The sequence below is a fragment of the Aquarana catesbeiana genome, linkage group LG04 (genome assembly GCF_042186555.1).
Source record: "Aquarana catesbeiana isolate 2022-GZ linkage group LG04, ASM4218655v1, whole genome shotgun sequence".
Classification (NCBI taxonomy): domain Eukaryota; kingdom Metazoa; phylum Chordata; class Amphibia; order Anura; family Ranidae; genus Aquarana; species Aquarana catesbeiana.
The window spans coordinates 333166530-333181957 of NC_133327.1; the positions used below are offsets into that span (position 1 = coordinate 333166530).

General features: G+C 35.5%; 1 protein-coding gene across 2 annotated transcripts in view; it reads right to left on the minus strand.

Moving 5' to 3' along the window:
* Positions 1-5830: 5830 nt before the first annotated feature.
* The window catches only part of CNR1 (cannabinoid receptor 1), a 119709-nt gene continuing 110111 nt past the window's right edge, over positions 5831-15428 (minus strand). For both annotated transcript variants that reach the window (XM_073626918.1, XM_073626920.1), the window contains one exon: positions 5831-15117. In XM_073626918.1, the coding sequence (XP_073483019.1) occupies positions 13670-15058 (1389 nt within the window). In that variant the 5' untranslated portion in view covers positions 15059-15117 and the 3' untranslated portion in view covers positions 5831-13669. The remainder of the gene's footprint in view (positions 15118-15428) is intronic.

The window sequence follows — 15428 nt, forward strand, 5'->3', positions numbered from 1 at the left end:
CTTTTGCCAAAATCATTTAAGTTCATTTTTTTTCCTCATTAATGTACACACAGCACCCCATATTGACAGAAAAATTCAGAATTGTTGACATTTGTGCAGATTTATTATAAAAGAAAGACTGAAATATCACATGGTCCTAAGTATTCAGACCCTTTGCTCAGTATTTAGTAGAAGCACCCTTTTGCTCTAATACAGCCATGAGTCTTTTTGGGAAAGATGCAACAAGTTTTTCACACCTGGATTCGGGGATCCTCTGCCATTCCTCCTTGCAGATCCTCTCCAGTTCTGTCAGGTTGGATGGTAAACGTTGGTGGACAGCCATTTTTAGGTCTCTCCAGAGATGCTCAATTGGGTTTAAGTCAGGGCTCTGACTGGGCCATTCAAGAACAGTCACAGAGTTGTTGTGAAGCCACTCCTTTGTTATTTTAGCTGTGTTCTTAGGGTCATTGTCTTGTTGGAAGGTAAACCTTCAGCCCAGTCTGAGGTCCTGAGCACCCTGGAGAAGGTATCCCTGTACTTGGCCGCATTCATCTTTCCCTCAATTGCAACCAGTCATCCTGTCCCTGCAGCTGAAAAACACCCCCACGGCATGATGCTGCCACCACCATGCTTCACTGTTGGGACTGAATTGGACAGGTGATGAGCAGTGCCTGGTTTTCTCCACACATACCACTTAGAATTAAGGCCAAAAAGTTCTATCTTGGTCTCATGAGACCAGAGAATCTTATTTCTCACCATCTTGGTGTCCTTCAGGTTTTTTTTTAGCAAACTCCATGCGGGATTTCATGTGTCATGCACTGAGGAGAGGCTTCCATTGGGCCACTCTGCCATAAAGCCCCGACTGGTGGAGGGCTGCAGTGATGGTTGACTTTTTACAACTTTCTCCCATCTCCCGACTGCATCTCTGAACCTCAGCCACAGTGATCTTTGGGTTCTTATTTACCTCTCTCACCAAGGCTCTTCTCCCTTGATAGCTCAGTTTGGCCGGACGGCCAGCTCTAGGAAGGGTTCTGTTCATCCCAAACATCTTTGATTTAAGGATTATGGAGGCCACTGTGCTCTTAGGAACCTTAAGTGCAGCAGAAATTTTTTTGTAACCTTGGCCAGATCTGTGCCTTGCTACAATTTTGTCTCTGAGCTCTTCATAAGCTGTCCGTTTCTGTGTCAGTCAATGAGGATTCTCAGTGTGCAGAGATCATCGGTGGGAGAACGTGTTCAAACACTTCTCCCATGATTATCTCTGTTCCATAAACTGTCTATGGACTGTGATCAGCGGCGATCCTTGGGATCATCGCTGTTCACTGCTTCATAAACGGACACCTAAGTCCCTTCCTCTTTCTTCCCATTTTCTACTGATTCTTTAATGTGATTTACATCCTTATTGACCAATATGAGAGAAAGAGACCATTATTTCACTGAAGGTGATCAATGCTTATTTTTTTTATCATATGCAGAGTTGTAATTGTTCAGGCCTGTCACAAATTTACTTTATCTCTTACTTTATTTCCCTGAATAGCTGCAGTGTCACATTTTGCGGACAAAGGCTTTTGTGTAAGGGTGTTCTATTTTTATGCTATAACACATATCTGTCAAATTGAGAAACTACTGTGCACTGTATTTAACACAAAGTTTTGGGCTGTTCATTGCAAACTAATTGTAGGTGGACTTTTGATTATGACAGTGTACTATGATACACATGAAAGACCTAAACATTGTATTTACACTGTACAAAAGATAAGTTAAGTTATACATAGAAACTGAGAATAATCCATCATTTCAGTTTTTATTGTAATAAGTAATTACATGAGAATGATGACTGATTGCTACAGATTGTTACTCATTTAGACTTATTGATTACAAATCACAGTGCTGGAGTGCAAATGCAGTAAAACATAGCAAAAATTATATTTACTATTATACTCAAAGAACAATGCTGATATGTTGCTTTGGAAAACTTAATTTTGCACATTACCTAATAAAATAAGACCGATTATTTACTTAAGCAGTATACTTTTCAAAATGCCCTAGTAGTAAATTGTGATATATCACTCATTGTGGCTGTTCTTTTTTTTTTAATTGCGGAAAATCTAATTGTCTGTGTTACATTAAGCCTAGGGTTCCTAAACTAATTTCCAACCAAATGGACAGTTTACTGTCCTTTAGATTTTAAGGGACCAGATTGTGGCCAGTGAGAGTAAAAAATGCTTTGGCATCAATGGCTAGTGGGAGTAAATAATTATTCAGGCTTAGCGGTCAGTGGGAGTAAAAAAATTACCTAGTGCTTTTGGTCAGTGAGCAGGAATAATGCCCTATCTTTGGGATCAGTCTAAGGAAGAGTGCCCTATTGTTGGTGTCATTGGCAGGAATAATGCCCCATTGTGTCGTTGGCAGGAATAATGCCCCATTGTTGGTGTAGAAAGAAATTACGCTCCCTTATTTTTGTCAGTGGAAATATCTTATCATTGGTATCAATGGGATAAATAATGAGTCCAGCCTGCAGGTCACAGTTTAGGGACCACTGCTCTAAGCAATAACTCAAATCAGGAAAAGTTTTAATTGAAGTTTTAGATTTTCCTTTTCCTTAACTGCTTCAGGTCCACCCTATAGCAGTTTTACTGCTACAGGGCAGCACCTGTGCACCAGATCACGTATATATACATGATCTGACACTTCTGGGTAGAGGGCGCACATGTGTCCCGCCGGCGGCTTGCTTCCGCTGTGATTACACACAGTGGAAGCTGATCGCAGGGTGCATTGGTACCTGATGTCCTCAAGCACTCACCAATCATTAGGCAGAGAAACAGAATGGCGATCTGCCTATTTAAACAAGGCAGATCGCCATTCTGACAGGAGGGAATAAATTCCATCTCTTCCTCTAGTAAAAGCACCTCACATGGTATAGTAAAACACTATTTGGCACACAGTTAACCCTTTGATCACCCCTGATGTTTATTCCTTTCCTAGTCAGTGCCATTAGTACAGTGACAGTGCATATTTTTTAGCACTGATAAATGTATTAGTGTCAATGGTCCCCAAAAAGTGTCAAAAGTGTCAGAAGGTCCACAATATCACAGTCCCACTATAAGTCACTGAACACTGCCATTACTAGTAAAAAATAAATAAAACTATCCCATTGTTTGTAGATGCTTTAACATTTGCACAAACCAATCAATATACGCTTATTGTTTTTTTTTTACTAACATTATGTAGCAGAATACATATTAGCCTCTTGAAGAAATTTGATTTTTAGGTTTTATAGCAGAAAGTAAAAAATATTGTTTCTTTTTCAAACTTGTCAGTTTTTTTTTATAGTGCAAAAAAAAAAAAAAAAAACACAGGTGATCAAATACCACTAAAAGAAAGCTCTATTTATGGCAAAAAAGGACATACATTTTTTTGGATACAGTATTTCATGGCCGCGCAATTGTCAGTTAAAGTAACGCAATGCAGTATCGCAAAGCATGCCTGGTCATGAAGGAGGGTAAATCTTCCAGAGGTCAAGTTGTTAAAAATGCTATATACCTTCTTTCCTGCTTAAATGAGATTGTCATGTAAATTGTACACTGTGTATGCTTTTGGGCACTTGTAGTGTACAACCCCTGGCAAAAATTATGGAATCACCAGTCCCTGAGGATGTTCCTTCAGTTGTTTATTGTTGTAGAAAAAAAGCAGATCACAGACATGGCCAAAAACTAAAGGCATTTCAAATGGCAACTTTCTGGCTTTAAGAAACACTAAAAGAAATCAAAAAAATAATTGTGGTGGCCAGTAACAGTTAGATTTATAGAACAAGCACAGGTAATAAATTACTCAATTCTGAGGAAAAAATTATGGAATCACCCTGTAAATTTTCATTACAAACACTAACACCTGCATCAGATTAAATCTGCTTGTTAGTATGTAGGTAAGAAGGAGTGATCACACCTTGGAGAGCTGTTGCAACAAGTGGACTGACATGAAGCATGGCTCCAACACCAGAGATGTCAATTGAAAAAAAGGAGAGGATTATCAAACTCCTTTAAAGAGGGTAAATCATCACGCAGTGTTGCACAAGATGTTGGTTATTCACAGTCGGCTGTGTCTAAAACATGGACCAAATATAAAACAACATGGGAAGGTGGTTAAAGGCAAGCATACTGGTAGACCAAGGAAGACATCAAAGCGTCAAGACAGAAAACTTAAAGCAATATGTCTTGAAAACAGAAAATGTACAACAAAACAAATGAGGAACAAATGGGAGGAAACTGGAGTCAACATCTGTGACCAAACTGTAAGAAACCGCCTAAAGGAAATGGGATTTACATACAGAAAAGCTAAAAGAAAGCCATCTCTAACACCTAAACACAAAAAAACAAGGTTACAATGGGCTAAGGAAAGGCAATCATGGACTGTAGATGACTGGATGAAAGTCATATTCAGTGATGAATCTCGAATCTGCATTGGGCAAGGTGATGATGCTGGAACTTTTGTTTGGTGCCGTTCCAATGAGATTTATGCAGACGACTGTCTGAAGAAAACATGCAAATTTCCACAGTCAATTAGGATATGGGGCTGCATGTCAGGTAAAGGCACTGGGGAGATGGCTGTCATTAAATCTTCAATAAATGCACAGGTTTACATTGAAATTTTGGACACTTTTCTTATCCCATCTATTGAAAGGATGTTTGGGGATGATGAAATCATTTATCAAGATGATAATGCATCTTGCCATAGAGCAAAAACTGTGAAAAAATTCCTTGAAGAAAGACACATAAGGTCAATGTCATGGCCTGCAAACAGTCCGGATCTCAATCCAATTGAAAATCTGTGGTGGAAGTTAAAGAAAATGGTCCATGACAAGGCTCCAACCTGCAAAGATGATTTGGCAACGGCAATCAGAGAAGGCTGGAGCCAGATTGATGAAGAGTACTGTTTATCACTCATTAAGTCAATGCCTCAGAGACTGCAAGCAGTTCTAAAAGCCAGAGGTGGTGCAACAAAGTACTAGCGATGTGTTGGAGTGTTATTTTGTTTGTTTGTTTTTCATGATTCCATAATTTTTTCCTCAGAGTTGAGTGATTCCATAATTTATTCCCTGTGCTTGTTCTATAAATCTAACTGTTACTGGCCACCACAATTATTTTTCTTGATTTCTTTTAGTGTTTCTTAAAGCCAGAAAGTTGCCATTTGGAATGCCTTTAGTTTTTGGCCATGTCTGTGATCTGCTTTTTTTCTACAACAATAAACAACTGAAGGAACATCCTCAGGGACTGGTGATTCCATAATTTTTGCCAGGGGTTGTAGTGTAATCCAGTGGTTCTCAACCCTTTCCTCAAGTACCCCCAACAGGCCATGTTTGCAGGTTCTCCTTTATCTTGCACAGGTGCTTTAAATCACAGTCAATGACTTGGTATTTTGGACAGCTTTTTTATCTAAGAGAAATTCCCAAAAGATGGCCTGTTGGGGGTACTTGAGGACAGGGTTGAGAACCACTGGTGTAATCAACATGTCTGTCCTTCCACAACTTTTGCTTGTAGCCTGTTCTGAGAGCAATAGTTTCTTGATTTTGGCTGGTGCAATCTTGTATATTCAGGTGTGACCACAAAATACAATTACTTTCTGACGGAGCCATGGTATCTAACTGTTTGAACATCAGTCTGACACTAAACAGCAATTTGATGGGAATGTGGTGCTCAAACAAATAGGGGTCTTCATATTTTCTTAATAAACCTTTCTGAAATTCAGCTGTTCTGATTATTTATTGTGCATTCTGAAGTACCACTGCTGCTTTAAATCAAAATACTAATAACCCACAGACAATCATAATTACACGAGAACAACACAGTGATCATATGTTTCAAAGAACAGTTTAATTACAGAGTATAAATAAAATATGGTATGGTAGTCTTATATTGGAAACATTACAGAAATACACTTTCCTACAGAGAGTGAAAATACTTTAAAAGACAATTATACTAGTACTTTTGTGTACATTTTTGAAACAGATTACTGAACAAAAGATATTGTAGCAGAAACACGGGGAGCTACCAGCTGAACAAACATCAAAATACACAATATTCTTCTCTTAGGAAGTTCAATGTTTGAATCACAGACAATATTGAATAATCTCCATTAATTACTGAGAGCAAAGCAAGGTATCACAAACCAGCTGTGCACTAGCTGATGTACAGAGCATGACTGAGATCTGATACTGGGCTTTGACTCTTAATGAACCTCACTCAATGTACCTAGCTGTGAAAATGGAAATAAACTTGGGCTATTTTGATTTTCTACTTCTATTGGTTGAAAGAACAGGCTTTTTTAAGTATGTTTTAGCAGGCCTATAGGACTCCACTAGTCAGCAGATAGCATCAATGCTTATCTATTCCACCATAAAACTGGAGATAATTTTTACTCAGCTTCTCAAGAGTTTCCAACAAAACGTATTTATCATATTTACATACATTCAGCCCTGTTAGAGCAGATATATTTTCCGTTCATCTTCAACCATTCCAACAGTTTTATTAAAAGGCCAGTGTAAGAAAGCATGTACAGCAATTGCAACAACAAGATCATTTCTGTATGATACAAATTTACAAGTTTTTGTTTTTCTTCAAATACATATTTATACAGTGTATGAACATTTTTTTAATAGACAATCAACACAAGATTAGACTGAACAGTTACTATTACAGTTCATACAAGTCAAGATAAGAGATGGAAATATATGAACACATTGGGGAAGATTTACTAAAAGTGGAACATACAGAATCTGGTGCAGCTGTGCATAGTAACCAATCAGCTTCTTACTTTGGCTTGTTCAATTAAGCTTAGACAATATAACCTAGCTGATCGGTTACTATGCACAGGTGCACTACAGTCTGTGTGCTCCAGTTTTAGTAAATCCCCCCCCATTGAGACCTATTAGAAAGGTGCACTCAGTCTTACTGTTTAATAACAATAATATAGTAACTTTCTATCTTGTAAGGCACCATTCAGCTTATTCAAAAAAATAAGTTAATAAAAGCAATGTAATCATTTTTGAGAATACCAAACTCTGTGGGATATATATTAATAGCAAACGTGCAGTTACCATGAGCAGTTTTCAACTGGGTTGTGAAGACAAGGCATGTTTTTGATTGGTTTGAAAAGATGACTGAGCTTGCCTTAGTTTTATTTTACATAAGGTATGTTTTTACTACAATGAATTTTAGGAATTTTGATTGTAAAGTTAATAATTGCCTAGAAAAGATTGTAATGGTTAGCCACATTCAACTGGACCAATCACCTGCATAACTTAGAACCTTCACAGATGAGTGGATGGACTATAAACAAGATATAAACTGTTAACAAGAAAAGTACTTGTTGCTCATTGTACTTGTTGCTTCCGGCTGTCATTTCTGCAAAGGAGGACCAAAATTGAAACAAGGATTCGGAGCATTGGTGGCAACATTTTTTTATTGTTAGCACAATTTCCAATATATTTTTGCTTGTGTTGCTTACATTCTGGTATATATGTGCTAAACAATCACAGTGCCTGGTAAATGTAAAGTCCAATGTTATAAGTTTAAAGATGTCATTCAGTGACTGTATACTGTCTGTTTTAAGATTTAGCCATAAGTATATAGGCTAAATATGTTATTTAAAAAGCTCTAATGTCAGAGTCTAAACCACACAATTAGCACCTATAGGGACCCAGATCTCACTTTTTTTAGATAATAGATTAAGACCATTAAGGCAGGGTTTTTATAGTCCTTCAGGATCAATAAAGTTTGCTTGCGATGCTGGATTATGGAGAGTGTGCCATATTCACCTTTGATTATATTGAAAGTGCAGTTTAACATCTTGACTATTTGTTGTCACAATGTTGTCTGGCCTTTATTGATATAAATGTAATATTGTCTCATTAAAATGTATCACTATATTCTATTTATAAAAAAAAAGTGCTGAGTAAAGCATGTGTATATGGAAACTATTCTTTGCTTCAGCTAGTGAATGAAACTAATAATAGTTATATGTATTTGTTTCATTAGCAAAAACATTGAGATGGTCGGTCCTCAGAACTAGCTTTACATATCCAGTTATACATGTCCATCACATTCATACATTTCTTGTGCCAGAAGCAGGCATTGCTACTTTCATTATAATATACATAATCAGCTAACCTAAAAAGATGTCATTGTCTTTTAGCACATCAGTTCAATGGACGGCATCATTAAGTTTTTCTTTAAAAATTTATGAGCGATCCATTTGCTTGCCTGTGAGACTTAGGAGTAATCTTTCTAACACAGAAATCTACCATGTTATATGTGTGATGAAAGCCAAGGCAACACTTCGCAGTCTATGTATAACAAAATGCTAAGCCAATGTCACAGCATTCACACAGCCATAACGAGTATTCACTGTAATGTGCCTAATATGTTAATTTCCTATGATTGTCAGCACCATCTAGGGGTCATGACTGCAATATTTCAAGAAAATACTGCATTATGGACACTAGATGGAGCTGACAAATATAGGAAACATATTAAACACATAATTGGGATTAATCACGAAGGCTGTGCAAATGCTGTGACATTCATACATCATTTTATATTATTGTATTAGTATAGACCACTTGGTTCTCTTTAAAACATTTTTAGGGTTGAATGCATGCTCTAAAAATAACTGCTCATTTATGCAAGGTAACTTGGGTTGTTAACTAAAAGTAAAAATGAGCACACCTTTGTCAAATGCTATGTCACATGTTCCAAGTGCTTTTAAGCTGACATATAAATACTATTTAAAAGTAAGAGAAAAAAAGTAAAAGCCTAAAATGTATATACAAGAGGTTTCATAAGGCCCTGTTATAAAAATAAAATGACACTGCAGATTTGCTTTTTAGCACACTACACAGTAAATACATAACATTGGAACTGTAATTCAGGTAGCTTATTTCTTTAAACTAACTTAGCCCCAGTAGGCTTGGCATGGAAATGAATAATGAATGAATGTCACAAACTTGTACACGATATGATTTGTCATATGAACAAGCACTAGTTTCAGTGCCAGACAGCCCCATTGTCCCGCGATTTATTTAAGTCTTGATAGTATAAAACAACCTGTAAAAGTTTTTGTTGCATGTACAAGAATACAGTTTCAAAAATGGCTCTTGTTTGCATCTGTTTATTTTCACTTCAGCTCATTTTTCATTTGAATATTTATTATTACATTTCAGCATACTATTGGCAAATGCCAGCGCTAAATGACTAAGAATCTCTCAAGTGCAAAATGATTTATTAGTTATTTAACTGGCCTTTATTCTGGTGTATTGTGCTTTTGAATTCTGTGTAAGAATATAACAAATGTGTATCTTCCTGCACTGAGTACATTGGAAATGGCCTAAGGGATCTTGTATATTGTTTTAACTAGTCTTAAACATATTTAATAACCTTATTTCTAATGAAACGTAATGCATCCTTAATACCTAGAAGACACCAAGACAAGCTGTTCTACTTAATTTACTGGCATAAAATATTAATGTGCTACTTTTTTTAAACTATTCTCTAAGCCGTCATGCTAAAAGACTAGCAATGGAATGGAAAATGTGTTTTCAGGTGTAAATGTTTCTTATAAAGACTTAAGAAGAATAATTTATTAAAGAAGATGCTGTTCAACTAACATAGTGAATGTGTTTGTTGACTTTGCAAAGTGAATGTTAGTAAATACGGTGAAGCTGTACTCATCCATGTGCAAAGGAGATAAAAACCAGGATTTTCGCTAACACATTATTATGTATTAAAGAAACAGTGCTTCACCTAACTCTAGAACTATTAGCTCAAAGTAAAATTCACTTTGTTAGGTGAACAACCTCTGGGTATTTAAAATGAACACTGGTTTACTGGGGCTAAGTGACCCTTCTAATACTTTAGGAAAATCAACTCCAATGTCTACTGTGGAAACATTTTTGGTATACTAATAAAGAACTGGTTGGTTATTTGAATTTAGATTAGGTTTGTGGTTTCTCTCATTTTGTCAGCATTAAAAAAACATAAAAAAACACTAAACTTTATTTTGCTATTAATAAAGAAAAGATGCATCTTATTGACTTCTGACCAGCACTTTAAATACTTTTGTATACTGTCCACAGTTGCCCATGGGGTTCAATGATTCCTACTGCATTAATTGTGCAATAGTAGGCTAATAGAACTCAAATTGAATGTATGCATGCCTAAAACTATATTCATGACCCTTATGTTACAAAGGTACAGCAGTACTTCCTGCCCAATTAGCAGGTGTATGAAAAGCTGGGTATACACGTTGAGTTTTTTTTTTTTTTCATTCAACTAGTAGGTTGAACGAAAAAAAAAACCTCCACACCAACACAAGCCATACTGATGAAAGGATCAATCCCGCTGTGTCTTTGTATTCTGACAGTGGATACTCCACCTCCCATCAGAATACACTAATCAACACTGCATACATTGACTGTAAGAGCTGATTGAATGCTGGTTTTCCAGCATGACCATTTGACAGAAGCTCATATTCAGATTAGCTTCTGTTGAAAAGACAGCAGTACACACAGTTTCTGCTGAACAGGTCACATTTTTGTACAAGAATATCCTGCTTAAATGAAGCAATGCTTCACTAACAATGAGCTTCAGCAGGACAATTCAGATAACTGTTTTCTCATAAGACAATGTAAAGGATCATGCACCAGTGTGAAGCTCCAATAAGCAATTGTACTAACAACAACTTTCCTCTTATACTAGTAGAGAATACCTGATCTGCTTAAAACTTGTATTAGTTTATCTGTTATTTAATGAATACCTGCAAAACATGATGCTCAAAAATGTCTGGCTGTTTTTTTGTTGATCCTAAAACTGTGTCCTATTTGGTGGCAGTAAGTTGGTCAAAACTGCTTGCTTTTTTCATTTTTTTTCCCCTAAAAATGATGGCATATGATGACATAGGGGTTTTAAGCTGTTTAGGAAGAACACTTGATTTAGAGAGTGAATTGTGAATTTAACTGACTTGGTTCATATAAAACTGTGTAAGAAAAATACCTTCAAAATTGTCCTTAGAACTATCAGTAGCATGCAAAAATTCATTTTGTTTTGGCACTTTTTATCTTCTATGAAAATAAAGAATATATCATATTTATAATATGACATTTTTTAACCTAACCTTCCTTACCCCTTGATATATATAAGCGTACAATAATAAACTTTATTATAAAGTTAACTTCTCCAAAAATGTATAGCGTAATTTCACATGTAAAGTAGTTTATGACCCTGTTATCTTTTTAAAATTTGTATAAATGCGGAGTTCATAACATGAATAATTATTTTATAGCAGTAGATTGCAAAAATCAACTGTTACATTTATTTTATTTTTAATATCTTTCATGAATCAAATATCAATTCAATGAATGATTAAATGATAATATGCCCCAAAACCAATGGCATCACCAGTGGAACAATAGGCTATGGAGTCTAAACATGAGGCTCTCAGTTTATAACACATATCCTTCATATTTGCAGTGCTTCCTCTTTTCAAAATAGTTGTTTCCTCTATTAAGCTACACTAAATAGTTCCCAGAAATTATTATTCCCTCTGATCCCTCCTGTATTGATTTGTATTGTAAGTGTACTGTCTTCCCACATGTTGTAAAGCGCTGCGTAAACTGTTGGTGCTATATAAATCCTGTATAATAATATTATTTTTGTATACAAACTCTATGCTCTATGTTAATGAAATGCATGCCAGTGGAGTTAGTTTATTAACTTGTTGGTAAATTCAGGAACATTTGCCTTCCTTGATTTGTCCTGATTCATTACACATTAAGACGCAACATACAGTATTCAGCAATGTGTCTATTAGAATTTATAAAGTGTGCCATGTCAAATTAGTTCATTTCTAATCAACAAATTTTATCAAAATTAAGCAGTGGCAGCAGTTTATGAATGGCTCAGACATGACCCAGTGGCTAAATGACCAACTGATATCCTGATAGAGACAAATCATTAGATCATTTTCCCTTAATAAATATGCCCTAAATAATAATAATAAGTAGACTACATTTTATTACAACCAAAATAAAAGTGCCTACATAAAGGGAACATTGGTCCTCTTTTTTTACCATAATAGCTGATTTCCATATTAAAGTTATGACATATTTTGTTGTAGTAGTAAAAATGTTTTGTACTTCACAAAAATAAAAAGTTGCACATCAATAAACATTACATTAGTCATATGGGATATAATATCCTTTTAAAGTATTACTTTAACAAAGTCATTACCATGACTTCTTTACTTATAAAGAGTGAGCTGTCAATATTCGGTGTGGTGTATATGTCCTGGCTTCCAATGTAATTTTTACATGCAGTACTTGTTTGTGATATTGGCATGCCATTTCATGGGAAGAATTTGATCATTTTGTGCTTTTCTAGAAGAGGCAATTTTTTAAAACTAATTCATGATTTAGTATTTCATCTTAGTAAATAGCTGTAGTCTCATCACATATCTGTTAATACTTTATAGACAAAAAGTATATTTTAGTTCTCAACTAATTCAATAATACTATGGTAGAACTCAACTTTAGAAACTGAATTCATGTGCAAATAGTGCAACAAGAGCTATATTATACTTAATTATAGTTGTCGGTCATTTTTTAATAAGATGACCTATTTCGTTATTTACAAACAGACATGCACATTACATTGACTAACACAAAGTAAATACATTAAATTGTAACATTACATTAAAACTTATTAAAAGTTTTTATATAACTTTTTTTAACTTGATATATGTATGATCCTGTACATTTAAAACATATAGGATATCAGTAGTTTAGATCACTGACTTCAACCTACTTCTATGTATGGTTAAGTACATTAAATTCACAACAGTATTGTTATACACTGTCAATCTTTGAACAAACAGCTGATAGCACACCAATGCCCTTGTTTGCAAAAGCCATTGTTTCCATTCCATTTTTGTCACAAGACATCCCTGGTCTTTAAGGTTTTAAAGAGATGTCAGTCCTACATTATGTTAAATAAATGTTATTATTCAACAGTAGGACCTTGCATAAATGTAATGTCTACTGTTCTTTACTGAATGTCATATACAATTCCATTTTACCACAATCAATTCAAGCACATGTTAAGATCTCAATTTCTGTGCAAGTAAAGCAAACCATATTCAATCTTTCAGTGTCAAACTTGTAGATTAAATGTATCTGCAATTTGCAAACCAGAAGATTACCTCTAATTTCTAGAACTATATTAGGCAAAACTTTCATCATAGTGATGTGAGGTATTAAAAAGTCTTCCAGTTTTTCTTTGTTTGCATGTCTTGACAAACACAATACATAAGATAAAGGTCCGAATGGACAACACAGAATACTTCAAAGACTACAAACAATACTTTAAAAAATTTAAATCTATATCAGATTTGTTCAATTTTTTTTCAAAATAAATGAAACTATATAATTAAAAAATATTCTTGTATAATAAAATTAGTACTCTTTTTTGTATTCTAAACTAAGGATTTTAACAGAGTAAACTTTTTGTGTGAAATCTCCATTTTTCTTACTGCCTTAATTTTGTATGAATAGTAGGGATACTAGTTGCAGTTTTTCTCTCAATATACTTAACTGAGATTAAGAGGGGCACATTCCGCTTTCTTTTCTATCAGCAAGACGGACTTACACTGCTTCAGCAGATGTATCTGTAGATACTGACATGGTCACTTTGGCGATCTTTACCGTGCTTTTAATGCAGCTTTCAGCTGCTCTGTGGACGTTACTATTATGTGCATGTCTGTTCTGACAGTCAGACTCCATGCTGTTATCAAGAGGCTGCGTAGTCCCTTCACAACTAGGGAACATGCTACAAAATGCACTTCTTAAGTCTTTGCTTCGAAGAGCGTAGATGATGGGATTCACAGTTGAATTTAGCAAACAAAGCATGCTGCAGAAGGCAAACACTGTCTTTACGGTCTTGTTCATCTTTCCAAAGACATCATAAACCATAATTGCGAGGAGTGGACCCCAACAAATGATTAACACCACTAAAATGAGGACCAGGGTTTTTGCTAACCTGATATCCATACGAGTCTGGTCCGGTCTAGTGATGTGCACTTTGCCATCTTCTGATGTGTGAACTATGATGCTCTTTTGAGTGCCCCGTTGCAACATTCTCACAGCGTGGGTGTGAGCTTTCCACAATATATACATATATGCATACACTATAAATAACAAAAGAACACTGGTTACCCCAATCCAAAACATCAGATAGGTCTCATCAATAAGAGGGAAAATATCTGAGCATACGGATTTTAGCTTCTTGCAATTCCATCCTAGCAGAGGAAGCACTGCAATGACAATAGCTATCGTCCACATCATACAGAATGCAATGACAGCTTTTGTCCTTGTGACTATTCTTTTATATGACAATGGCCTGTGTATGGAGATGTACCTGTCTATTGCAGTTAAGAACAGACTGCCAACTGAGGCTGTGAATGAAGCTGTGACACCCCCTAGTTTGAACAGAAAAACATTTGGAGTGTCTATCCGATGAAAAACATGGAAATCAACAAAACTGTAGACAAAAATCACACTGCCTAGAAAATCAGCAACTGCCAAGCTGCCAATAAAATGGTAGGAGGGTCTGCATCTCAAAGTACGAGACTGCAAGATGACACAGAGCACAAGCATGTTCTCTAACACAGTAAAAGTACCCAGGGTTATGGAAAGAGCAGCAACAACTAGCTGTTGGCTTGGGGTAAGAATCATAAAGCATTCCATGTCCATGAAGTTGTTTCCACATTGTATTTTGCCATCACCATCTTTAAAGGTAGTGAATGACTTGTTGTAAAATTCAGTTGCATTAAATGAATCCAGATGTAGAGTACTTTGACCGTCTATTATTTTTTCTTGATAGGAGGATAAAGGTAGTTTCTGTGGGTAATAGCCCAGTTTAGAAAGATCACTCTTTGTGTCTTCATACTGGACTTCGTTTGGTCCCATATAGAGAAGGTCAGTAGTAATTGTTCTGAATGTTGTGTCTGCCAGGCCATCCAGGACAGACTTCATCACCCCAAGTTTCTGTTAAATATATTCCCAGTGGAAAATACAGACTGTTGGCTTCAAACCTGTAGCAGAGTAAACAACATAGAAATGGTAAACAGGCAAAATGAAATGTGTTATATGTCCAATCAAGATGAATTATGTACTTCAAATAAAAGGCTGTTTGTTTATCTACACAATTGATTAAAACAGTAATAAACTAAAATATTTTGATGATCTAACAGTCAAAAACATCAAGCAATATGAAACTGCTATGTATCAAATGTGAAAACAATAGACAAAAGTAAGTTCAAATACTCTTGGCATATTAAAAAAAAATATTTTTTATGTTGTAATTATGTTTACACTCAGCTAGTTTTTTGCAACTGAGGGTTTT